At 34.3% G+C, this 26,926-nt stretch overlaps 2 protein-coding genes across 2 annotated transcripts in view; one reads left to right on the top strand and one right to left on the bottom strand.

Moving 5' to 3' along the window:
• LOC114330093 (sulfotransferase 1E1-like) overlaps window positions 1-26,926 on the top strand; it is a 104,985-nt gene that overhangs the window by 63,318 nt on the left and 14,741 nt on the right. Inside the window, exon 5 of the mRNA XM_050642605.1 lies at window positions 2,764-2,890. Coding sequence (XP_050498562.1) covers window positions 2,764-2,890 — 127 coding nt within the window. The remainder of the gene's footprint in view (window positions 1-2,763; window positions 2,891-26,926) is intronic.
• On the bottom strand, window positions 13,965-26,722 carry LOC114330084 (tektin-4-like). Its single transcript, XM_028279396.2, has 3 exons — window positions 26,288-26,722; window positions 24,204-25,164; window positions 13,965-14,542 (listed from the first exon to the last, which is right to left on the bottom strand). The coding sequence occupies exons 1-3, from the start codon at window positions 26,619-26,621 to the stop codon at window positions 14,023-14,025; spliced, it is 1,815 nt and encodes a 604-aa protein (XP_028135197.1). The 5' UTR covers window positions 26,622-26,722; the 3' UTR covers window positions 13,965-14,022.

The following is a 26,926-nucleotide window of genomic DNA, read 5'->3' as shown; positions in this document are numbered from 1 at the left end:
TTCCTCTTCCTCTTGCTGGATGTTCAAAAATTGTTCAAATGTGACTTAGTCATTGGTCTCTTCATTAAAATCACAGGAGTCTTCCTCTGTTGTACTAAACTGGACATTTGAGCAAGACTGACCTTGGCAGTTGGTACACACTAGAGAACACAGCAACCCGACTTTTTTACATCCACATTTGGCACTACAACCTTTTTTGCAATTGCAAAAAATAGTGTTTTTCTGGAGCAGGTGGGAGTAAGGTTTTAATCGGTTCCAGAGTATTATCTATTAATTTCCAACCCCAGTCTTCTGGATTCAGTTCATTGCCTAGCCATGTTTGAACTTGATAATATACTCGATGCAAATGTTGAAAAGAAGATGCTGATGTTGGAGGAAGACATGATAGTTGTACTTGTTTCTTGTTTCGCGTATTTTTTACAAAAGTTAAGTATCGGTATTTATCAAGTAAATAATTTTTTTTGGAGCTCCATAAACCGCAAGAAGAAAGCTGAAAGAAAGCTGAAATGTTAACTGACAAATTAACAGCTGCGAATATTGAAGTGAAACAAGCTAAAAATGACGCAGATGTCCTTATAATTGAGACAGCAATTGAAAAATTTAAGGCAACAAACACAACAATTGTAGTTGGTGAAGGTGTTGATTTGTTGGTACTGATTACTGCAAGGACTCCAGTAGATAAAGTTATTTATTTTCTGAAACCTGGAAGGGCTCAACAGCGAACAGAGGTATATTCTTCGAATAGTTTATCGGCTTATCCCAAATGCCAAAAGTACATTTTATTTTTACATGCGATAACCGGCTGCGACACTACGTCCGCAATGTACAGAAGGGGCAAAACGTCAGTACTTAAAATATTCGAAAAAAAAAAAAGATTTGACTGACTGCTGTAAAGTTTTTACAGAACTTGATTCGACACCGCAAACAATAATTACGGAAGGAATTCGCTTTCTTCTTGCGGTTTATGGAGCTCCAAAAAACATTATTTGTCTTGATAAATACCGATAATTAACTTTTGTAAAAAATACGCGAAACAAGAAACAAGTACAACTATCATGTCTTCCTCCAACATCAGCATCTGCTTTTCAACATTTGTATCGAGTATATTATCAAGTTCAAACATGGCTAGGCAATGAACTGAATCCAGAAGACTGGGGTTGGAAATTAATATATATAATACTCTGGAACCAATTAAAACCTTACTCCCACCTGCTCCAGAAAAACTCCTTAACACTATTTTTTGCAATTTCAAAAAAGGTTGTAGTGCCAAATGTGGATGTAAAAAAGTCGGGTTGCTGTGTTCTCTAGTGTGTACCAACTGCCAAGGTCAGTCTTGCTCAAATGTCCAGTTTAGTACAACAGAGGAAGACTCCTGTGATTTTAATGAAGATACCAATGACTCAGTCACATTTGAACAATTTTTGAACATCCAGCAAGAGGAAGAGGAAGAAGATGAAATCGAAGAAGACTTGACTGTTGAAGTAGACTTTCAAGAATATGAATCTGATTAAAATATCTAAAGAAATCAAAACAATAGTTAACCTAATAATCAATAGCAATATCAATAATCAATATCAATAATAAGGTAATATCTAGAACTTGACCTGTATTGTTTCCTTAAATTATCCTAAAATTGTCAAAACAGTTAGTGGAGTAGGCCTACAGGGGAAACCACGGTAAAAAAAAACGCGCCGAGTACACTACCTCACAGGTGTGGTGTGGAAACGTGTGCATATCATGTATAATGTGACTCTTTGAATCGCGATATCTCAGGAATGGCAACTCTTAGGAAAAAAATAGTAAGGACTATTTTTGTAGATAATTTTAAGATCTACAACTTTGGTTTAAGGTTTTTTTTTGATAAAACTTACCGTTTTCGAAAAAAATCCAAAAAATCTCAAATTTTGACCTTTGACCCCGAATAACTTTTGACGCACACATGGGATCGATGGGGACTTTTTAAACTTTATTTGTTATGGTATACCCTAGCTCTCCACCAAAATTTGGCTCTACGGCAATTTTTGTTATTTGCCAAGCATTTTGATGTCTAAGTTGACCGGATTATCTATTTTAACAACTTTATATCGTAGTGGTCAGGTCATGCTGTCCTTAGGCAATTGAAAGGTGTGTCGTGTTGAACTCAGTCGAATGCCTTCTCGTTCTTTCGCAACTCATAACATTTTTGTGAGAGGACGTGCATACAAAATAGTACCTCTATAGATTCTATACTATTTCTAAATCAAAATTGTTTATTACCAATTCTGCTTTCGCAAAGAAAGGATAGGTACTCGTTTTGTATAATTCGTAAAAGTATCTAAGTGCGCGACTCATCAAATTGATTAGTTTAAAATCTTGTCTTTAAAATTTTGTGTTTAAAACAGTGACTTCAACCATCTGGTATTTTTTCTTCGTTGTAAATTTTGTTAAATAAAGTGTAGGTAATGCTTTCCTCGCCCAAAAGTTTAAGTAACTCAGCAGGAATTTGATCTGACCCAGGTGCTTTATTGTTTTTGGGTTGCTGTATTGCTTTTCTGACTTTCGATTTCAGTATACCTATTGAGACCTCCGTCTAGTTGGTTGTCACAGGAAGTATATGAAGCATTTTTTCGAGAAGCGTCGTCAAAAAGATCACTGATGTATCTCTCCTATGCTTTGAACTGTTGTTCGTAATCATAAATTTTTCCGTCTGCGTTTTTAAGTACGTGAACGAACCACTCTTAATTACTGAATTTGCCACGCATTCATAATTAAATATTATTTTAGGTCATATACGTTGCAAGAAATCCCAAAGATGTGGCAGTTTCTTATTACCACTTAGCTAAAACCTATAGGACTTTTTGTTATGTTGGAGATTTTCCACAGTTTTGGAGATACTTTCAGGACGGACTTGGTAAGTATGCAGATAATTATAAAACTTTTTTCTTAATGATATACACTCACCGGCAGAGAAAGCGGGCACCCCCAAAAATGGGTCATTTTTAATGTCTTGTATTTCCTAAACCTGATGTCCTATTTAAGTAATTTTTGAAGTGAAAACTTCTTTAGGGACGTTGTGCACTTTTTGGATAGGGGAAAAGCATTGAATTGGCGACCGTCATCGCGACCGTCATCGCGACCGTCATTGCGACCGTCATCGCTTATCCTATATATTATGTGTATGTATATATGTATAAATTGTGTAGGGGCATTTAAATTTAAAATAAATGTAAAAAATATTTTAAGATGGGGATAAAAGATTTATTTCGCGACCGTCATCGCGACCGTCATCTCTTCGGCAAAATAAATTTTGTACGTATGTATATTATGTGTATGTATATATAAATTGTATAGAAATATTTAAAATTAAAATAAATGTAAAACCTATTTTTGGATGGGTAAAAAGGATTTTTTTGGCGACCGTCATCGCGACCGTCATCTCTTCGGCGAAATAAATTTTGTAGGTATATTTATTAAGTGTATGTATTATATATAAATTGTGTAGAAGTATTTAAATTTAAAATAAATGCAAAATCTATTTTAGGATGGGGAGAAAGGATTGATTTCGCGACCGTCATCGCTTCGACGAAATAAATTTTGTACGTATATTATTATAATGTACGTATAATAATAGTAATATTATTGAAGTGAAAACTTCTTTAAGGGCGTTGTGCACTTTTTAGATGGGAAAAAAGCATTGAATTCGCGACCGTCATTGCGACCGTCATCGCTTCGACGAAATAAATTTTGTACGTATACATATATTATTATGTGTATGTATATATAAATAGTGTAGAAGGCACGCAACGCGTATATAATATTGGTATAGCACCTATATTTGGATGGGGATAAAGAATTGATTTCGCGATCGTCATCGTTTAGTCGAAATAAATGTTGTAGGTATATATATTATCTTCTTCTTCAGCCTGTTTGCATCCACTCCGGGACAAAGGCCTCCCCATGAGTTCTCCATTATTCTCTGTTTTGTACTATTTGGTGCCAGTTTCTCCCCATTTTTGCTTTGATGTCGTCTAGCCATCGTTTTTGTGGTTTTCCTCTACTACGACTGTGCTCGCGTGGTCTCCAATGTTTCTCGTCCACGTTTCGATGTTTTGTAGTGCCACGTGTCCTACCCAGGTCTGTTTCATTCGATATTTCAATTGTTCCAATTACATATTCCATTTTTGTCCTGCTTCGCATGTCCTCATTTTGTATATGTTCCCTCAGAGATCCGTATCGTTCTCAATCTATTGGCTGATACCTCTGCAAGTGTCATCGGCTCCATTCTATACGTCATAATTGGTAGAATGCAACTGTTGAATACCCTTTTCTTTAGATTTATTGGTATCTTTTTGTTCTTCAACACATCACTGAGTCTTGCTACTGCTGCCCAAGTCATTCGGATTCTTGTAGTTATTTCTGCCGTTTGATTCTGTTTGCCTAGTTTGATCGTGTGACACATATACTTTTAGACACTTTCAATATCACTTCCATCTAAGTCGATTGTGATATATTGATTTGTCATCACTTTTGTTTTATTTGTTTTTGTCCTCCTTCTCTCTCCGTTCTTATTTTGAGTGTTATTAGACCTTCTGATAAATTTATTTGCATAGTTGCATTGTCTTATATGTATTTGAGGATTATTCTATATCTATCATTATAATCAATCCTTGCGTTATTCATTCCTTCTAATACGACCCAGAGTTATATGGAATCGAATGCCTTATTGTAATCCACAAATACCAAACGAAGAGGTTCATTCTATTCGTTGCACTTTTCGATAAGTGTCGTTATTGTCTATAGGTGTTCTATGGTACTATGTCAACAGGCTGGTAACTATCGAATTTATTTGATAGCCTGTTAGTAATTATTTTGGTAAGCATTCTGTACGGATGTGGCAACATGGTTATTGGTTTGAAATTTTCGCGTTTGTTGTACCTACATATTAGGTATATGTATACAGTACGTAAATCGTTCAGCTGGACATAGGGAATATACATTGAGAGAATTATTGTGGCAACTGCGCTAACTTGTGTTAGTTGAAGCTTCTGTTCGAGTACGAGTTTTTGGTGCAATAGAGCTATTAGAACGAATAGAATGAGTTTTGAAGCAAGGCTGTCCATAAATAAATAAAAAAAATAAATAAAAATAATTTCAAAACTAAAGGCCAAAAATATTTAGCAAATACATTGTCATATTTTGACGTTTATTTGTGTCAGTCGAAATGATTTGTCAATTTTGAGGTTAATGCCCCTTAATGCTAACAACCATATTGTCATCGAGAGAGCTCAGTTGCCACAATTTTCTCAATATAATACACTGTATGTATTTATGTATCTAAATATACATTGTATGTTCCCTATGTCCAGCTGAACGATTTACGTACTGTATATAAATAGTATAGGACGCACGCAACACGTGTTTAATATAGGTATAGAACTTCTTTTTGGATTGAGAAAAATCATTAAATTCATTGAATCATTAGTAATTTATATACTATAGGTTGAAATGCGTATGTATAAGTTCAGACGAAGCTAAAATGGTTGGAGGAGGGATAGAGTGTGTACCCGAAGGAGCTTGCGAAGCAAGCGCATAAGGGGCGCACACGGTCCATTCTGTTCGTTTATGTACTATGTGTATGTATATATAAATAGTATAGGGTGCACCCAATGGGTATATAATGTAGCTATATCACTTCTCTTTGGATGGGGAAAAAGCATTGAACTCGTGATCGTTATCGACACGGCAGATATTAGTAATTTATATACTATAGGTTGAATTGCGTATAAGTTCGACCGAAGTTCTAATGGTTGGAGGAGCGATAGAGTGTGTACCCGAAGGGGCTTGCTTCGTAAGAAGTTTTCACTTCTGTCGGCACTCCCACGAGTGCCCTAATTTTTTTTTTAATATGTTATAGCCTTATTCTTTATCAATATCGCTGTAATAATATTGTTGCTAAACAGGTACATTGTCATTGTATACAGGGTGTACGAATCAAACTGTGTTTTTTTCTCAAACTTTGGAACACCCTGTGAAATGTTCTAGCTTTTATAAAATACTAAAATTAAAACCCAACTATAGCCACAGATTTTCTTAACATTCTGTTTTTTTATTCATTTGCTTATGTTGGATAATAAAAAAGTTAGGCACTTTAACAACTACCCCTGTTTTTCGTCAATACAGGGTGTTTTTCAATAAGTACGGCAAGCTTTAAGGGGTAATTCTGCATGATAAAATAATGACAGTTTGCTTTATAAACTTATGCCCGCAAATACTTCGTTTCTGAGATAGGGGGTGTTGAAATTGTTCTTACAAACTGACGATTTATTTATTGCTCTAAAACGGTTTGTGATATGCAAATGAAATTTGGCAGATTTTAAGAGCTAGTTATTGCGCATTTTTTGGCATACAATTGAGAATTTTATATTGACCATTGGCGTGCATACGGGATATATCTAAAATATTTATACCCGTATGCACGCCAATGGTGAATATAAAATTCTTAATTGTATGCCAAAAAATGCGCAATAACTACCTCTTAAAATCTACCAAATTCCATTTGCATATCACAAACCGTTTTAGAGAAATAAATAAATCGTCAGTTTGTAAGAACAATTTCAACACCCACTATCTCGGAAACGAAGCATTTGCGGGCATACATTTATAAAGCAAACTGTCATTATTTTATCATGCAGAATTACCCCTTAAAGTTTGCCGTACTTATTTAAAAACACCCTGTATTAACGAAAAAACAGGGGTAGTTGTTAAAATGCTTAACTTTTTTATTATCCAACATAAGCGAATTAATAAAAAAACAGAATGTTAAGAAAACCTGAGGCTATAGTTTGGTTATAATTTCAGTATTTTATAAAAGCTAGGACATTCCACAGGGTGTTCCAAAGTTTGAGAAAAAAACACAGTTTGATTCGTACACCATGTATGTATACAATGACAGTGTACCTGTCTAGCAACAATATTATTACAGCGATATTGATAAAGAATAAGGCTATACCATATTAAAAAATTAATTAAATCGGACATCAGGTTTAGGAAATACAAGACATTAAAAATGACCCATTTTTTGGGGTGCCCGTTTTCTCTGCCGGTGAGTGTATAATGGAATAATATGTAGTTTGTATGCATAATTAATTATTATTGAATATAAGTTTGGCTCAAGAAGGTGATATGACAAAAAGAAGAATAGACTGAGGAAGACTTGTGGAGGTAGCCACAACATCGAGGATACACATTCTTCTCCCTCCTCAGCTTTTCCCTTTTCAGGGGTCGCTGTTCCTTACTCTTCTTCGTTACTCATTTCTGTCTATCGTATCTTCTTCACTTGAAGATAGGCTCTTTACCTTATCAAGTCGTTCCAGATCCTGTCCCTTCTAGTCTTACCCAGCATCCACAGTAACATTTTTATTTCCTCCAACTTCTTTTTCTGAATATTCTATACAGGGTGTCTCATTAATAATTGTCCATATAGTAACTGGAGAAACCTTAGCACAAAATACGAAGATTTAACCTAAAACACTTAAAGAAAATGTGGTTCCTTACTGAGTTAGAGGGTGTTTTATCTAAAAATTTAAAAACTATTTTTGCTCAGCATTTTAGAACTATTCGACGTATCCTTTTTATACTTGGTAGGAAGTATAGGTACTATACAAACTACTAAATTATGTTAAACAAACGTTTCTGTCTATTACCAGAGGCGTACGACGGGGGAAAGGGAATGGTTGACCCTTTCCAAATTCTACGGTACTTGGTAGGAAGTATAGGTACTGTACAAACTACTAAATTATGTTAAACAAACGTTTCTGTCTATTACCAGAGGCGTACGACGGGGGAAAGGGAATGGTTGACCCTTTCCAAATTCTACGCCACTGGCGGAATTGCTATTTTAGTTCAGTTTTTGGATTCTCCAATACTTTCCCTAAAAATAATATACTCTTCATTCGTAACGATAAAGTCACTAGTTTTCGAGATCTTTGAAGTTAAGTAACGTTTACACGTATCCAGTAACTGGCGCCAGTCTCACTGGAATGCGAGTGCTTGACTAAGACAGCGCTGGATAGGTTCGTTTACACGTATCCAATAACTGGCGCCAATCTCACTGGCACTCCTATTAAAAATCCTAATACTGCCACTGAAACCACAGGTACGACAGCGCCAGCGACTGGAACGCTGTGTTTACACGTGTCTACAACCATTGGCACGGGGTTAAAGGGGACGCGTACGAGGGCCACTGGTGGCATGAAAAATAGACCAGCTTTCTATTCGAGACAGCGCTGGCAGACAGCGCTGGACTGGAGCAAAACAGCGTTTACATGATGCCACTACCATGCCAGCACTGTCGTTCCAGTGCGACTGGCGACAGTTACTGGATACATGTAAGCCTGCCGTTAAAAATGAAACGACACGGTTATTTTGATTAATGTATTGTGTCCCTTCATTTTAATTTCAAATATCTCGAAAACTAATCACTTTATCGTGACGAATGAAGAGTATATTATTTACATAAAAAGTATTGAAAAATCAAAAAATTACACTAAAATAGCAATTTCGTTAGTGGCGTAGAATTTGGGAAGTGTCAACCAGCCACTATCCCCTGTCGTACGCCTCTGGTAGTAGCTAGAAACGTTTATTTATCTTAATTTACTAGGGCGTACAGTACCTACACTTTCTGACAAGTATGATAAGGATACGCCAAATAGTTTTAAAGTACTGGGTACAAATAATTTTTAAATTTTAATCATAGGAATCATTAATCAAAATAACTGTGCCGTTTCATATTTAACTTCAAATATCTCGAAAACTAATGACTTTATCGTTACCAATAAAGGATATATTATTTACGTAGAAAGTATTGGAAAATCTAAAAATGGTACTAAAATAGTAATTCCTCCAGTGGCGTAGAATTTGAGAAGGGTCAACCATTCACTATCCCCTGTCGTACGCCTCTGGTAGTAGCTATAAACGATTGTTCATCATAATATAATAGGATGTATAGCAGTCGCACTTGCTGCCAAGTATGAACAGGATAAGTCGAACAGTTTTAAAATACTAAGCAAAAATAGTTTTTAAATTTTTAGATAAAACATCCTGTAACTCAGTAAGGAACCACCAGTGGCGTGTTGGCCATATAAATGAATCGGTGCAATCACCGAGAGGCCGCGGCCTCTTGAGGCCGGTCAAATAGGTTCACAAAAATTATTAGATGTAACTAAAAAAAATATATTTATTTAATTTCTAATCGAATGTTGATTTTGCTAATAATATCTATTAATAAACATTTCAAAAAAATTAAAAATTTTTTAATTGTAAAATACAAGTTAAGTAGGTAATTAAATAATACTATATACATAAATAGATTGCTACAGATAATATTTATTTTCATGCATACAAGTATATTTATGGTTTTTCAATTTTCTTCAAACATATATTATGTACCTACTCTGCAGAATAAAAAATGTAAAAACTTCTTGCATATTTTGACCGAATTATTGGTCAAAAATACGGTATAAGTATCAAAAAACGATTTGATCAATACAAATCGTTTTATGATGATATAATCACTCTACATCCTAGAAATGTTGATACAATAAAAAAATGGTATACCTTTAACGGCATTTAAATCATTTACTGAAAAATTCATAAATTGTTATCCTTCCATATCTGCGATTGCAATTTTAGAGAAGAACTCGTGGATTTTGCTGATAAATCGATAATACGAAAAAATAGGATTTTGGAAAATACTGAAATTATGGAAGATCGAGTTAATGATGAATATGTTCAGTCTACATAAAATATAAAGGATGATATTATTAATCGAAGTGATAATGAAACATGACAAATATGACAATGTTGTTGATATCGTGAAAACTTCACCTCCGTGTGGTACTAAAAAGTGTAAGGATTGTATAGTATAGCTGTTACGCTGTTTTACATAAGTACAACTTATATCAGTGTGCTTATTCAAATTTCAATAGTATATAAGCATTTATTAACTCTTTCAGTGACATTTGTATCTTGCGAAAGAAGCTTTTCAACGTTGAAATGCATAAAAAGTCGGTTAAGAAGTAATTTAACACAAGATCACTTGGAAACATTTATGCTAATGGCTATAGAAAAAGAAGCTTTGAATGAGCTTAAAAATGATGAAATAATCTAGGAATTTGCTCAAAAATTTACTTTAATGCGAAAATTATTGATCGAGAGTTAGGTAAATATTTTATAAAATAATTGCAAATTAATTTTGAGATTATTGTGTTGTATTAACATTTTAAATATTATCAAATCAAAGTATCTGCACTGTACTTATATTTGTACTCTCTTGTATAATTGATTTACTAAAATCCAACTTAATACATAACTGAAAAATTCTCAAACTTTTATTTTACTTTTATCAAATTATGGTTTCTGCCTTACCACATACAGTATTGTCATACATGTCATTTACTATTTGTAAGATTGCTTATTCTTAAATAAAAAAAAATATAGCAAAATAAAAAAATCATTGAATTTAAAGTTTTATGTTTAATTTAAAAATAATTTATATTTTTGTTTTTTTGATTTTATGAAGAACGAATAAAATATCCTGATAATTGTAGGTTAAATGAGAAGGGGAGGCCGCTTTTCTATAAAATCACCGGGCCGCTTGAAAAATTCCAGCACGCCACTGGGAACCACATTTTATTTAAGTGTTTTGGGTTAAATTGCTGTATTTTGTGCTAAGGTTTCTCCAGTTACTATATGGACAATTATTAATGAAACACCCTGTATAGGCATAGGCCACACTTCACCTGCAGGTCTCAGCACACTCTTATATTCATTTTCCTTTCATACCTTCTCCGATTTTTCGATCAGACAGAGTAGGTACCCCACTCATTCCCTTCCATTTAAATCGACCAGCCAGCATCGTGTGGACAATTTCTTGATCTAGTGTCCCATTTTACGTTATAAATGAGTCATATTTAAATTCTCCTACTAGTCCTAATTTTTCTCCAAGCAATTCTATGCCCCAAATATTCCTGTTCCTCCCAACCACATATACTTCGTTTTCGACCTGCTAACTTCTTCCCTCTTGAAAATAGCTCTTCTACAACCCTCCCGAACATTTCTTTTCTCTCCTATCTACTAAAAAAATATCATTAGCAAAGAGCATTCACCAAGGAGCCAGGAGCCTCCTCACTTACTTTCTCTGTCAGTATATCTATAACAAGATTAACTATGGGACTCAGTGAAGAGCCTCGATTCAAACCAACCATTACTGGAAAACTTTCGGTCAATCTGTCGCAAGTGCCGACTGGCGTAAGATTCCTCATACATATCCTTCACGAGCCTTACGTATTTCTTAGGAGCCCATTTCTCTCTTAAACATATCCATAGCTCTTGTCTGGGAACAAGAGCTTTTCTCTCCTATCTACTAACAAAATATCATTAGCAAAGAGCATTCACCAAGGAGCCAGGAGCCTCCTCACTTACTTTCTCTGTCAGTATATCTATAACAAGATTAACTATGGGACTCAGTGAAGAGCCTCGATTCAAACCAACCATTACTGGAAAACTTTCGGTCAATCTGTCGCAAGTGCCGACTGGCGTAAGCTTCCTCATACATATCCTTCACGAGCCTTACGTATTTCTTAGGAGACCATTTCTCTCTTATACATATCCATAGCTCTTGTCTGGGAACTGTGTCGTGCGACGTCTCAACATCTATAAATACCAAATGTAGCTCTCTTTTCTTCTCGCTATATGTCTCTATAAACTGTCTTAAAGCAAGCTAGGCACATGGTCCTTCTTTCTGGTATAAACCCAAACGGTTCCCTTATCGATGTCTCTCTCCTTAACTTTTGCTCTACAGTTCTCTTCCAAATATGCGCGACATTATCTTCATCCCTCTATAGTTCTTACAGTCCTAAATTCCCCCTTTATACAATGATATCGTCATACTTTCTCCATGGATTTGGTATCGTTCCTTCTTCATATATCCTACTTATCACTTGACACAAAATATCAACTATTTCTTCTCCTAGAGCCTTCCAAATATCCACAGGCATTATCAAGTCCTAATGCCTTTACCTTACCTATTACAGTACATTGCCTATACAGTACAAATATTAAGCGAGACCTACTCTTAGTCTAAGAGCTAGTGAACCCTCCGACTAACGGTCGTCCTGTAAGGCTAGAAATTTTTCTAGTGATAATTCATAGCACACCAAGGCTAAAAACCATGACCTGGCAGGCCTCAGCGGTGCACGTGTATCTACCAGGTGAATCGAAAAGTGCAAATTTAGGGGGTAAAATAAACTTTCTCCTGTATGGTTTAAATTTAAGTATGTGTTTGAGTAAGTCATTTAGAAGAAATGTGTACAATGACAGGCGATTCTGAAGAGCATAAGACCTTGCCAGGCGAGGGGAAAGATTAGGGGTTTTTCCTAAAATTATTCTTTTTGCATCGAACAAATTTTTTTTAGGTTTTTTGAATCATTCCAAACAGAAAACGTCTTTAGTGATTTTTCTCTTAACTTAATAGTTTTTGTTATATAAGCGATTGAAAATTTTGAAAATTGCGAAATCGGCTATTTTTAACCCTAAATCGGACATTTATCTAAAAATTTCAATGTGGCCAAGGTACGTAGATATTCTTTAAACATTGATTGATGAAATTCCGAAGAGTTTTTTGCAATACAATGTCGAAAACCTCTTTGTTTTTTAATTGTTAATCAAGCAGGCGCGACACTGTAGTATAAATGAGGACGTTTGAGTTTGCATAAATTCATTATCTCGAGAATGGGCAAATTTAAAGAGAAATACTCAGACAGGTCGGTTTTTATTTTTGAATTAGGACTTTTTGGCATATATATAATACTAGTGACGTCATCCATCTGGGCGTGATGACATAATCGATGATTTTTTTAAATAAGAGTAGGGGTTGTGTGACAGCTCATTTGAAAGGTTATTTAATTCTCTATTCAGTAATATAAACATTAACATAATTATTTATACAGGGTGTACAAAAAATTTTTTTCTTCTATTTGTCAAATTTAATCAAAGTTAATTTAATAAAAAAAATTTTTTGTACACCCTGTATAAATAATTATGTTAATGTTTATATTACTGAATAGAGAATTAAATAACCTTTCAAATGAGTTATCACGCAACCCCTACTCTTATTTAAAAAAATCATCGATTACGTCATCACGCCCAGATGGATGACGTCACTAGTATTATATATATGCCAAAAAGTCCTAATTCAAAAATAAAAATTGCCCTGTCTGAGGATTTCTCTTGAAATTTGCACATTCTCGAGATAATGAATTTATGCAAACTCAAACGTCCTCACATATACTACAGTCTCGCGCCCTCTTGATTAGCAATTAAAAAAACAAAGGGGTTTTCGATATTTTATTGCAAAAAACTCTTCGGGATTTCATCAATCAATGTTTAACGAATATCTAAGTATCTTGGCCACATTGAAATTTTTAGATAAATGTCCGATTTAGGGTTAAAAATGGTCGATTTCGCAATTTTCAAAATTTTCAATCGCTTATATAACAAAAACTATTAAGTTAAGAGAAAAATCACTAAAGACGTTTTCTGTTTGGAATGATTCAAAAAATCTAAAAAAAAATTGTTCGATGCAAAAAGAATAATTTTAGGAAAAACCCCTAATCTTTCCCCTCGCCTGGCAAGGTCTTATGCTCTTCAGAATCGCCTGTCATTGTACACATTTCTTCTAAATGACTTAATCAAACACATACTTAAATTTAAACCTTACAGGAGAAAGTTTATTTTACCCCCTAAATTTGCACTTTTCGATTCACCTGGTAGATACACGTGCACCGCTTAGGCCTGCCAGGTCATGGTTTTTAGCCTTGGTGTGCTATGAATTATCACTAGAAAAATTTCTAGCCTTACAGGACGACCGTTAGTCGGAGGGTTCACTAGCTCTTAGACTATCTAGCGATTAAGATCAATACAATGCATTCAAAAACAGCAAATTTATTAATAAAACTATGTATATAAAATATTACAAAGATCAAACTAATATCCGCTTAGAGCTGCTGCAGAAGGAAAATAAGACCGTATCCTTCTTGTTCGACCATGATCTATTTCTAACGTTTTCATTTTCAGCATTATTTCTCTTTCTAAGTCACTCCTCGCTTGCATCAATCGTCCTTGGGATTCCTCAGCTTGTTTCATTTGGGCCGATAAAGCAGCCACCGATTCCCCGATCGTCTTTACTTCTTCTATCAATCCGAAGTGAACATTATCTCTGCAATTTTCAACTCTTGGTCGAAGCAGGCGGTTATCCAGACGAGTTTGAGCTTTCTTCATTGGAGTGTCTAGTCTTCTAATGGCTTCTCTTAGTGAATCCTTCAGTCTTTCTATATCAGCTAGCCTTTGCAAAACTCCTCTAAGTTCGTCTTCCAAATGTTTTGTTACTTTCTGTGTACAGGCAATTCTTTTTTCTAAAGCAGCTTCTACTTTGTCAGCCTGTGCTCTCAAATCTCTTGCGGCGTTGTTTAGAATGTTGTCTAGTGTTCCCCGTAGAGTTACGGATCTGTCGACAAAAATAATTTTGTTAATATATTTTTCAAGTCAAACAAGAACATTTGGCTTATAAAAAAATTATGTAGTAAAGTTTTTTGAGCGAATCCCTGAGTTATTCGCGATGTGCAAGTACTTGGAGGCGATACGAGAAACGATCGTGCGCAAATATGGAAGAAATCTTGAAACTTTCTTAAATAATTCATACTGTCAATTGAAATTATCAAATTGACGTATATTTCATACCTACTGTCATTGAAGAAGAAAAATTATATGTTGCTCCACAATATTGATATAATATGCAAATATTATATAAAATTAAATTGAATTTAAATAATAAATTTTATTTACTATTAACAATTGTTTACCTTTTAGTAACATAATCTCAGTCTTACTTTTTATTTTTATAATTTTTTTTTGGGCTGTGGCCTTGACAATTATCCAGCAACCAGGACTAATATAATTGGCCAATATAATTAAAAGTGCGAAAAATGTTGCTGGGCTATGAAACCAGGTGTCGCTTTTCCGAACTTGCACGGTCCCAATAAGCTTTCAATCGGTACCTCATTTGTCATTTTATCTGGTCTAAGGACGGAGGAGTTATGTTTACAGACGGACAGACAGACATGAATAATTCAAGGTTTTAAAATTTTTTCAATTTGGTGAAAATAATATGACGAAAATATTTAGAATATTAGAAAGGTTATATAGTCCATTCTTTCACGGTTTTTGCTCTAAATTTTAAAGAACCGCTTGGATTGACATGAAATTTGGCATACGTATAGCTTACATGTCAAAGAAAAAACGTGATATTGTGCCGATGTGTGCTTTTGCCCTGGGGGTGACTTTCACCCACTCTTGGGGGTGAAAAAATATATGTCCAAAATAAGTCCGGAAATGAGTAAACTGACTAATTTTAAGTAACTTTTGTTATATATAGCTTTTTCGCCAAGTCAACACTTTTCGAGTTATTTGCGAGTGAATTTGTTCATTTTTCAACAAAATAACCACATTTTTAGACGGTTTTTCGCAAATAACTGAAAAAGTAAGTATTTTGTCGAAAAAAAAACGTTCTTAGCAAAAATATAGCCTATAAAAAAGTAAAAAAATGGTGTACGCGTTAGGTCTCTGGATCTCGTAGAACCAGATTTATAGGCAATGAAAAATAGATTCATATTCACCAAATTTCAAATAGAATATTTCGACGTGAAATATCCAAAAAATTAAGCACTTTTTGGGGAACACTTATTATAACTTTTTGTAAGTTTAAAAAAAAGCTTTATTTCTGTTTTTACAAAAAGTATCTAGCATTAAATTTAAGCAAGTTACGCTCAAAATAAAGTTGGTCCCTTTTGTTTTTGCAAAAAAAAAATCGGGAAGACCACCCCCTAATTAGCAACTTAAATGAAATTAATAGTTACCGCTCCACAAGTTATTTTACTTATGTTGTGTTTATATGATCTGTAAGTTTTATCGATTCAAAGTGCTTATTTTTGAAAAAATTTGGTTTCAAAGTAAAATTTTTAAAAATTAAAATTTTGAAAAATATGCTTTTTTTCAAAATAACCTAAAAATTGTAAGAGATACCAAAAATCTCGAAAAATAAAAAAAGTCAGATTTGCTTTTCTGAATATCACGTATTTTTTTGTTTTTCTGTTAGACAAAAATTGATTAAGATATGGTGTTTCCAAATTTGCATACATTCGTGATCAGTGACTCGTTCAACCCCTTTTAACTACAGCCCTTTCAATAATAAGGACTTTGAACTGATGAAACTTACAGATCGTATAAACAATATATACACGAGTCAAGAAACTTGTGAAGTCGTAACGATTAAGTTCATTTAAGATACTAATTGGGGGTGATTTTCTCGATTTTTTTACCAAAACCAAAAGGGACTAACTTTATTTTGAGCGTAACTTGTTTAATTTTGATGCTAGAAATTTTTTTATGAAACAAAAATAAAGCTTTTTTTAAACACTTTAAATAAGTTGTAATGAGTTTTCCCCGAAATGTGCTTCATTTTTGGTTATTTCACGTTAAAGTATTCCATTTGGAATTTGACGAATATGAACCTATTTTTCATTAGCTATAACGCTGCTTCTACTAGGTGTAGAGACGTGATATATACACCATTTTTTAAAATTTTTTACAGTCTACATTTTTGCTAACAATGTTTTTTCGACAAAATACTTACTATTTGAGTTATTTGCGAAAACCGTCTAAAAGCGTGGTTATTTTGTTGAAAAAATGAACATATTCACTGCCAAATAACTCGAAAAGTATTGACTTCGTGAAAAACCTCTATAGAACAAAAGTTACTTAAAATGAGCCAGTTTATCCATTTCCTGACTTTTTTTGGACGAATATTTTTCACCCCCCAGAGGGGGTGAAAACCACCCCCAGGGCAAAAGCACATATCGGCACAATATCACTTTTTTTTTTTGACTTGTTAGCTATGTTTATGCCAAATTTCATGTCAATCCAAGCGGTTCTTTAAAATTTAGAGGTTTTGCACTCTTTTACCGTTAAAGAACGGACTAATAGTTAATTTATATTAATTTTACGGTCCATCTAATATGAAGAAGAATTATTTAAAAACTCGAGAAGAAGAACATACAAACAATTAAGAATACCCAGAATGACTAAATCATTTCTCTTGAACCTGCCTCATTTTAGAGAAATCATTAGAATTCAACAAAGCGACATATTTGTTAAAAAAGTTTAAGTTTCCTAATAGCTAAAATAATATTTACAATATTATTTTACATTCCACCAGATTAAAACCATTGGGACCTTTTTCTGGTTACACCTCCCAGGCTTCTGAAAATGCAAGCCATAACGGATTCTGAGACTAAAGAAGATGAGGGAATTTTACAATTTATTATTGACGTCCCATCTGCTCAGCGCGGTAAAGTTCCAACGAAAATTGATCCCCTCGTACTCTGATTTGAGTAAAAATGCAAATTAAAAGTGAATAAATATTTCCAATTTCATTCAATAAACATTTTCAATTTCCAATTTTAATCTGGTGGAATGTAAAGTAATATTTTAAGTATTATTTTATGTGATATTAGATTAAAACTGTTTTTCTAGCAGATGTCGCTAGTACATTCCCGCCATTTCGTTCGTTGCAATTCGTGACTGGGAGGAGGGTATTGTTCTGGTTCAGTCAGAGAGAGCTGCATATATACTCCCTGAAGAGAGACTAATAAGTCTCAAAACCGGTAGGGGTGCTTGCAGCACTCTCTGATTGAACTAAAATATAATACGGCTGTAAGTAGTTTCGTATTGCTACGAAATTGAAAATGTTTATTCATTTTTAATCGGCGTATCGTCGGCATACTGCCAAAAGTGACTAAGTCAAAAAAATCTTATTTTGATGTTTATTGACCAAATAACTTAAAATTATAATATCTTTCAGAAAAAAATGCCCAAGTTGCAATACAAATATGTTTGCCTAATTTCAGGTACCTCTTAGAATGCTCAAGTCATAATACTGGTATTCGCTACTGCGAAAACTGACCAAGTCGACTTGGTCACTTTTTTCGGTAGAGAGTTGATATTGAATTTGTCTGATCAATTTAACTTAAGTAGACGTTACGTACAAGTATACTTAATTTTGTGTCAAAATTATTGTTCTAACGCAAAGAAATTTCAAAAACAAGGTTAAAACAAATACACATACTAATTTGCAACTTTTGATCTACAATCTTTTGGTTTAAATCTTCCAATGTCGGACGTTTCTCAAATGTATTATACAAGGAAGTTATCTACCTACAATTTAACTACCCATAAAACTGCGAAACCCAATAATGCTTTTCTTGGACAGAATTAAGTGATCAAAGGGGAAGGTGGAAGAGAAACTGCTTTACTCTGCTGGAAGTATTAAAACTACTATAAAAGAAATTAGTGTTTTTCTGATAGCTGAAGTGGACAGAACCGAAATCAATTTATTTTGGCTCTTTTTTGTACATTTTGCAGCATATGTTGTTTGATGTTATCTTACATAACTTTTTGGAGAAAGGGCGCACATACATGGAGGTATACTCCAGACTGGATGCAATCTTCAATCAAAAAAGCAAAAGAAATGTATGCAGCTTTACACACAATGACCTTTGAAACGTTTTCCAATTTGCACGTTCCAAATGCAATAAAAATAAAAGTTGTAGTCCCTATAACGTTCACGAATTAAGATTTTCTGATTTATTCTCTTCTTTGTGTGCCCTGTCCGTTACAAACCTTGTATGTTGTAAGGATGTATTTTATTTAAATATATATCTTTAAAGACCGACTTTCATGTTTTTCGGGTATTTTTTATCGGTAGTTACGTTCGTTTTGTTACAAGTTTGTCATGCCCAAGTCATATTAATTAATTTTATCTTACATCGGAAGTGACCAAGTCATATTTATTGCATTTTTGTCAGTTTATGATAAGAGCTATTTTATTATTAACTACATTATTTGCTTCTAGATGACTAAGCCTAGGAACAAAAACCTTCAAAACTGTGTAGTTATCATGTTCGATTTTATAGTTCCTTCTAAAACTTCATTTTCTCGAAACTACCCAAACATGACTTGGTCACTTTTGGCAGTATGCCGACGATATTTATGTTTCGTGTAACTGAAGAAGGCATTTGACAGCGTAAAATTATAGGACATTATCCATTTGTTGTACGCAAGCGAGGTGCCTCTCTATGGAGAAATAATTATATCCATAAGAAGTGAAAGGCAGAATTTACAAAATAGTCATCAGCAGTGATGTTGATTATAGTTACTTTCGAGTATTCGTTACAAATTATTACTTTTGTATAAAGAAATCATTTACAGTATTCGTTACTTTGATTACTATGATTACTTTTGTATTTGAGTACCGGTAATCATATCGAGAATCGTATTTCTCAGTAGGTAGGTATTTTGTATAGGTATTCCGATATAATAACGACCTTCACGAAGTACGAAGTAATCAGAGTAATCAAAGTAATCAAAGTAGATACAATAGTCGTTACTAGCTATGATACGATTGATACGAAGTAACGACGTAATCAGAGTAATCAAAGTAACGATTTGCCTCTCTGTATAGTAATCGTTACTTTCGGTATTCGTAAGTAATGAGTACTTTGTAACGAATAGTTACTTTTTCAACATCACTAGTCATTAGACCAATAATGACATACGCAGCCGAAACACGACCTGATACAGAAAGGACAAAAATATTGCTAGAAACAGTAGAGATGAAAACCCTTCGAAAAATTGATGATAATACACTACGAGCTAGAAGTGTAGATATACGACGGAGATGCAAGGTGGACAACATTAATAACTTAACTGGTAGGGTGGAATGAAAAGGGTCAAAAAAATAAAAGAAAAGAAAAATTCTTGTGGCTAATGTTTAAAAGTTGTGTCAGGTGATGGAAACATTTGGTGCGAGAGCATTTTAAAATAAAAAAATATCTTGAGGTTCCATATTGGATCTGAAAAATGAAAAAACAAAAAAAATATTTTTGTCGAAAAAATCAATATGGCTCTGATCAAATTTCAATGATCGTGTTTTACCAACTAAGTGTAACATTCTAAAGTGCTTTAATGCTAAGTGCACCCCTTTATTCGTAATGAACTTAAGTTGACAAAAATAATAATAAAGATCCATCTATCACCGACGCGACGTCTTGAATGCCCTTGCAACAAAAGTAGAACAAATATGAATAAAAGCTTCTATTCCAACATTATCGCATAAGTGCATTCAAGATATGATTAAAAATATTTATACAGAGTGTCAAAATCTTAAGCGATAGGTACACAAAAACTCAGCAAGCATCTGATTCATAAAAGGAAAAGATTTGTCAGTTTCGAAAGGATTGTAAAAAGTTATTGAATATCGCGGCTTGCAAGTGCAACATGACTGGAACTGTGTGTGCGTACTTGTGATGAAATCAAGAAAGTACCACAAAATGAGCGAATTTTTCTTCAAGATCAACGATCCTGTCGAAAAATGCCAATTGGACCAGTGGGTATTGCAGCATCTGCAGCAATAAGGAAAAAATGGAAAGATCCATGAAGTCAAAGGCAAGTTCTCAAAAATATAATACTGACGAAATACTGTACCGTTGATTCCTCTAATTCTTCCATAAGTAGCAGCTTGTCTGACTCAAATTCGTCTGATGCAGATGATCATGAAGAAGAATTCATTGCTCCTTTGTCAACAGTTACAGTCCAACCATCTACGTCACAAATACTGCAGCACTTCACTTCAATGGCTAGAATGCTATTTCATTACAATGAGCTACCTCTACGTCATTTAGTTCAACAGTTAAATGGATGCACCAGTGGACTACTTGGTTTTTCAGGGCCAATAGGGAAACTTCTGGAACGCTGTGAAGAGAAGGCTGTTGTCGATTTTGTCGCAATAGAAAACAACCTACCAATGTTATTAGAAACAACAGACCTTAGTACCGATCAGAAGTACTTGTACCAAATCAGTCAAACAGTTGCTGCGGGAAAATGTCCTAATGATTTTAGCCATAAAAACCTGGGAAAATATCATACGCAAGCTGGCTGACAGTTGATAATCGGTTGCCTCGATTGTATGTTGGAACTGAATGGAACAATTAATTATGTTAATAAGTTTCATCCAAAAAGTGTATGCACCAGTTTGGTTTTATATAAAACTGTATCCTAGCTGTTCTGATGGTTCAAAACATTGATGGCAAATGATCCATTATTCACGATTTCTACCAGTTGACCAAAGAAACATTGTCGATGCCGTTATCCAAAGGAATGCTTATTTTGCCCATCCCGAAAATGTATTACTCGGTATGATGAAAGATGAACGAAAACATATACGGGAGCTAGGACTACGCAGAGTGTCGAAAGCTAGAGAAAGTCAGAAAGAAAAAAAGATCCGGGGATTCAAAATACGAACATTAAAGTTTAGTGCTGCAGATTATAATTACTTAATATCTATTTCTGGATTCAAAGTTACGGCTCCTCCTTTGATAAAACATATTTCCAATAAAGATGTAAGGGATATGATTGATTCTGGGAATTACAACAACATAGAGGTCTTAAACTGCCCTTGTCATACAAAATCCGTGGAAAGAACTGTTAAGTTAGTAACTGAAGCATCAGCTGCTGTTTGTGGACCAGAATCAAGGGATGGCTTTATTCCTTCAAGGTTGCAGTCTAGAAATATTATGCCGTTTTTTTACACAAAATCAGACTACCAATTTTAAAATATATATTGTATCATTAAACAATTATTTAGATTCAAAGAACTGATAAAAAATTTTTTTTTGTTATTCCCAAAAATTTTAATTTAATATGGAACCTGAAGATAGGGTCCAATACAAAAAAGATTTCTTACAGTTTTAATATACAGTGGAACCCCGATAAGTCGGCCCCCGATAACCCGGAAGTCCGGCTAACCCGGACCGATTTTTATCAGACAAACATTACAACAATAAAAATGTATGTCCTTTATGCTGGATTTTCCAATTTCTTTTCAACATCTTAAAATATTTTCTTTTATCTTTCCTTATAAACATATTGTTCGAATACTATAATATCTTATATTTTTCAGGCTAATTTTATTTATCATAATAAACTTCGTAAAAATTTGTCGTTTTAGCGAATTCCTATGTAGTTCATTCGTTTCAATTTTCAATGTCAAACACATTATACAATGAGAGATAATGCGTATTTGTGTAATTTGATACATAATATAACTGGCATGACAGACAACGCTCATTCTCGTGTTATCGAAACCAATAGGCATCTGTAGTATCCTTTATTTACTTGAAACTGTCTAGCATTGTTTAGAAAAGACTATTAAAAAATTATTTTTCAAACGATGGCCTTAGTCTTCACTCTTATTAAATAACATAAGTTCGTTCTCGTTGCGAGACGGTATTGTGTGTGTGTAGTAAAGTCTCATTGTTCGTTCCGCGTAAATATATTCAGATTTTGTGTTTGGATTTTTTGTCTACGTAATGGCAATAAAACTTAAAATGTTGTTTTTGTTTCAAAATGATAACAAAAGACAGTTTGGACAATCGGTGCAAAGCTAAGAAAGCTAAAAATGAGACTCTCGACGACGCTTTGTATGTGTGGAACGCGAACGTGGTTTACAAGTGTCTGTGTGCCAATTATAACGGAGTTTATCTGTAAGCATACCATATTTTAATAATTTTTACCATTTTCTCCGGCTAACCCGAATTTTCGATAACCCGGATCGGCCGCGGTCCCGATTAATCCGAGTTAACGGGGTTCCACTGTACATCAAAACACAACTTTTTCGTACTAGCCCCATAGAAAATAATGACTTCGAATTTTTCGTTCCACCCTATTAACTGGGTAAAAAGCAGAAGAGTAGAATGGAACTACCACATAAGCCGAATGGTAACAAATAGTGTAGTAAGGACGATGCCCCAACAGGAAGACGATCAGTGGAAAAACCAATAAAACGATGGAATGACAACTTACTGGAGGCACATTAAAAAACAGACAGAATAGTGTCTACACAAAAACAAGAATGACTCAAATAATGGACACTGTGGATCAAATAAGTGATACCTACCGGGAAAATATGATACCAGAGAGATTAAATGGACATAGCTGATAAACAAAAGCTTTAAACTATGGTAAAAATTGAATATGGAGACTTACAATCAAAGGGCTTCTCTCCCAGCTAAAAAAATGCAAAATTAGACCAAATGAGAGCTATATTAGAAATAACAGAGGTCCTGATTAAATAAAAACTATTTGAGGGGTCCGGCAGTAAAAAAATGTAAGGGGCAGTAAAGAAGTTTTGAGTTTTGAAGTGTTGAATTTTGAAAAAAATATTCTTATATTTTTTATTAAAAAATATAAAAGTATGAAGCATGTTAAAACTAGCTGAATATATTGTTAATACGTAGGCAAAATATGGAAAACCAAATATATTTTTATAATGATTAATTAGAAAAGTATGAAAATATGAACTACAACTTAACATTGTTTACCTAAAATATTTGAAATAATTTAACGTAACGTGTTAAGTGCTGTTGACTTAACATAATTTGATAGGTAGGTACTAGGAATTCATTTTAAATTTTGATACCATTTGTGGTAAACAGCTGGAATCAATTCCCAAGATGATTTTACATCTTTCAGGTTTTCTAAAACGTTTAAATAAAAATAATAATACAGCTCTGGAGAGAATTTATTTTCATGTTTGAAAGTACAAAATTTTTATGCACAGTGAACGTGGATATAAACAATGTTAAGTACATCCCTTACTATTTTTTACTTGCGAACATTTATTCTAAGAATATAAAGACATTGTCCTCTTTATAGAAACTTGACCAAGCTAGCTTCACTAAATACTTGAAATTCAGGACCTTTATCTGAGTGGCAATCATCGTAGCTCTCAGAATTGTCACTGTTAACAGCAAAAAAGCCATTTAGATTTGAACAACCTGCATTATCACGGACACATAACATTATTTTCATGCTTATGCATGTCTCTTTACCAAATTTTAAGAAATTAATCTGGATCCATCTATTATTTGGAGGATAAACTAAGTAAACTTTTGTGCTTTGCCATGTCCCTTGCCATCTTTTACATACTATCTCGCGAAAAATCAAAATTTGTCCCTTACCATTGTTTACTACCGAGCCCCTCATTTATTGTTTACCTTTGCCTGGTAGCTTCTCCTTCTAAAAGAGTTTCGCGTGTAAAATGTTCCCAATAATCAGGAGTAGATTGTTCATCTGGAAAACGAACAGCTCCAGGCTTAAACATCAACACCGTAGATTTATTATTTAAAGCCATATTAATGGAATCTATTTCATGGGAAACTTTTTTATCGCTCCAATCGTATTCTAATCGTTGTTTCGCAGTTTTGTTTTCCAACAGTTGTTTTTCCACATCTTTTAGGGTTCTAGAAAATACATCTCTAATTTCTGCGCATAAAGCTACTTCTTTGATCAGTTCTTCTTCAACTTCATCACGAACCAATTCTCCATCGATTCTACCAGTTCTTCTCTCCAACGCTTCACCAGCGATAGACTCAGGAAGAGTAAGTACTTTACTAGCTTGCTTTAGTCTGTGTCTTTGCTCTTCCATAAAAGAGATTTCCTCAGATTCTGCTGCAATAGCTTTTTCCAGTTCACACTTCCATCGATGTAGCTCAAGTTCCCGTTGGTTTAACTTTTTTGTATTGTCTGCTTGATTTTTGTCCGCGTCTGTCAATGTTTGAGCGAGACATTGTTGACCATTCCAGTCGATTAAGTTGGCTCTATGCTGCTCTGTTATAGCTTGGTCTAGTATTTTTTTATTTCCGAGTCTCCAATCAATTTCACTATATCTAGCTATTGAATACTTGTCTACGACGGGTCTTGTACCGGTCAGTCCAGATAGAGGACCCCAATCAACTCTACCAGTAGCCCACGGCCCTATTGGTCCCATTTCTGTAGCCAGAATATGGGGTAGGGAATCGTTGGGTTGAGGTAAATAACACGCAGAATTTCCTTTTTCATCAACCTGAGCAGAACGTTGTGTTGGGTGGCTAACGGGAGGCGGTTGTTCTTGAGCTTTTGCGGAATCTGCACACATTTCCTCGACTGTTTTAGGACCTGAATCTTTTTTGAGTATGCCTGAAAATTACATAAAAATAAATTGAACGGCCGGTTTCAAGAGTTACAAATTTCGGTTATTTATCAGAGTGCTACTTAACAGTTCAAGGAAAGTTATAGTTGTTGAAAATTATGCCAATATTAAGTCTATTTGATTTGAATGAGTATATTGCAAGTATGGGAGAATGGAGAATGGAGGAATCACTACAGGAGCAGAAAAATCAGTAACCTGCAATACGCAGATGATATACTTATATTAGCAGCGAATGAAGTTGACATGATTACAATCACCGAACGAATAAGTCGGATCAGCAAAGAATTCGGACTTCATATCAATACCAGAATAACAAAAATAATGATCGTAGACAGGGCAAATCATAATCTACCGCACATTATACTAAGTAGCGAATTTCAAAGTAGTAGATATGTTTGGATATTTGAGCTCCTTGATTAGCAACAAGGGCGATTGTTCTTCAAAAATCAAGCGCAGACTAGCAGTGGGCTGAACCGAAACAGCTAAATTAATTAAAATATGGAAAGATAGAAAAATAACAAGGAATATCAAGCCTAGGTTGGTCAATGCTCTTATTATTTCCATTGCTACAAACGCAGGTGAAACACGGGCTCTTAAAAAATGTAAAGTACCGTCGAAACCGACGAAACGGTTTACCACAAGAAAATGATGCCAAAATCGAATACCTCGGTAACATCATGAGAAACAGCGAGAGATATAGACTGCTTAAAATAATCTTACAGGAAAAAGTAAAAGAAAAACGTGGATGAGGAAGGCGAAGGATTTCCTGGCTGAAAAATCTGCGTACGTGATTCGACACAATAACCACAAATCTTTTCAGAGCAGCAGTGTGCAAAGTATAGATTGCCATGATGGTCGCCAACATCCGAAACGAATATAAACTACCACAAGAAGAACACCGAAACTAATCTCTAAATTCTGGACGAGTTTTATATAAAAAATAGCCTATTAAAAAAAGCAAACCGAGACTCTTATAGGAGATCTGACGATGAATAGAAAATTGTAGACCTCAAAACCATCTTCTTTTAGACAGATTGGAAGCCATTTCTTTGTCTTTCCACTAACCATTTTAAATAAGTACCTAGTCATAAAAATAGATAAAGATATTACCTTTTAAAGTTTCTTTTTTCGCAGTACCATTTTGACCATTACAACAGTGACAGGCTTCTTGTTTCGTCATTTCACATTCAGGAATACCTCCCACATATCCATTACCTACTCTACGATCTTTATTTTCAAAGTGTACTGCTTTAATGGGAGATACGGTTAAATCTGGTTTAAGATTCGATGTATTTACGCCTAAACCAGGCTCATCCGATCTTTGGTTCTCGTGGAATTCAACATTCGGAACCGTTTTTTGCTCAAAACGGGCAGCTTCTTCTCTCGACACAAATTGAGCTAAATTGGGACAAGGGCCGCAGTGCCTTGTTGGATATTCGGCCATTGTTCTTTAATTCAGTTAAAAGAAAATAAATACACAAAAATATAACTTGTATACTGGTATAATGATATTTGACAGAATATGTTGAAAATTATTTGACAAGTATTTGTCAAAGATTCACTAAGCATCTCTTTATAAAGACAATAAAGTCCACTTTACTAAGTAACAAAATATTCGCTCAACATACACACTACACATTACTACCCTTAGCTTCTGATAAATTTACTACCCTTAAGCTAGTGACAATCTGATTGGGACTGGCTGAATAACTAATGTCGATGCCACTAAAAAATCTTCCACTTCTGTTT

This window comes from Diabrotica virgifera, chromosome 2 (genome assembly GCF_917563875.1).
Source record: "Diabrotica virgifera virgifera chromosome 2, PGI_DIABVI_V3a".
Classification (NCBI taxonomy): Eukaryota; Metazoa; Arthropoda; class Insecta; order Coleoptera; family Chrysomelidae; genus Diabrotica; species Diabrotica virgifera.
Note: the sequence above shows the minus strand (reverse complement) of the source record. Positions and strands in the feature narration are given on the sequence as shown.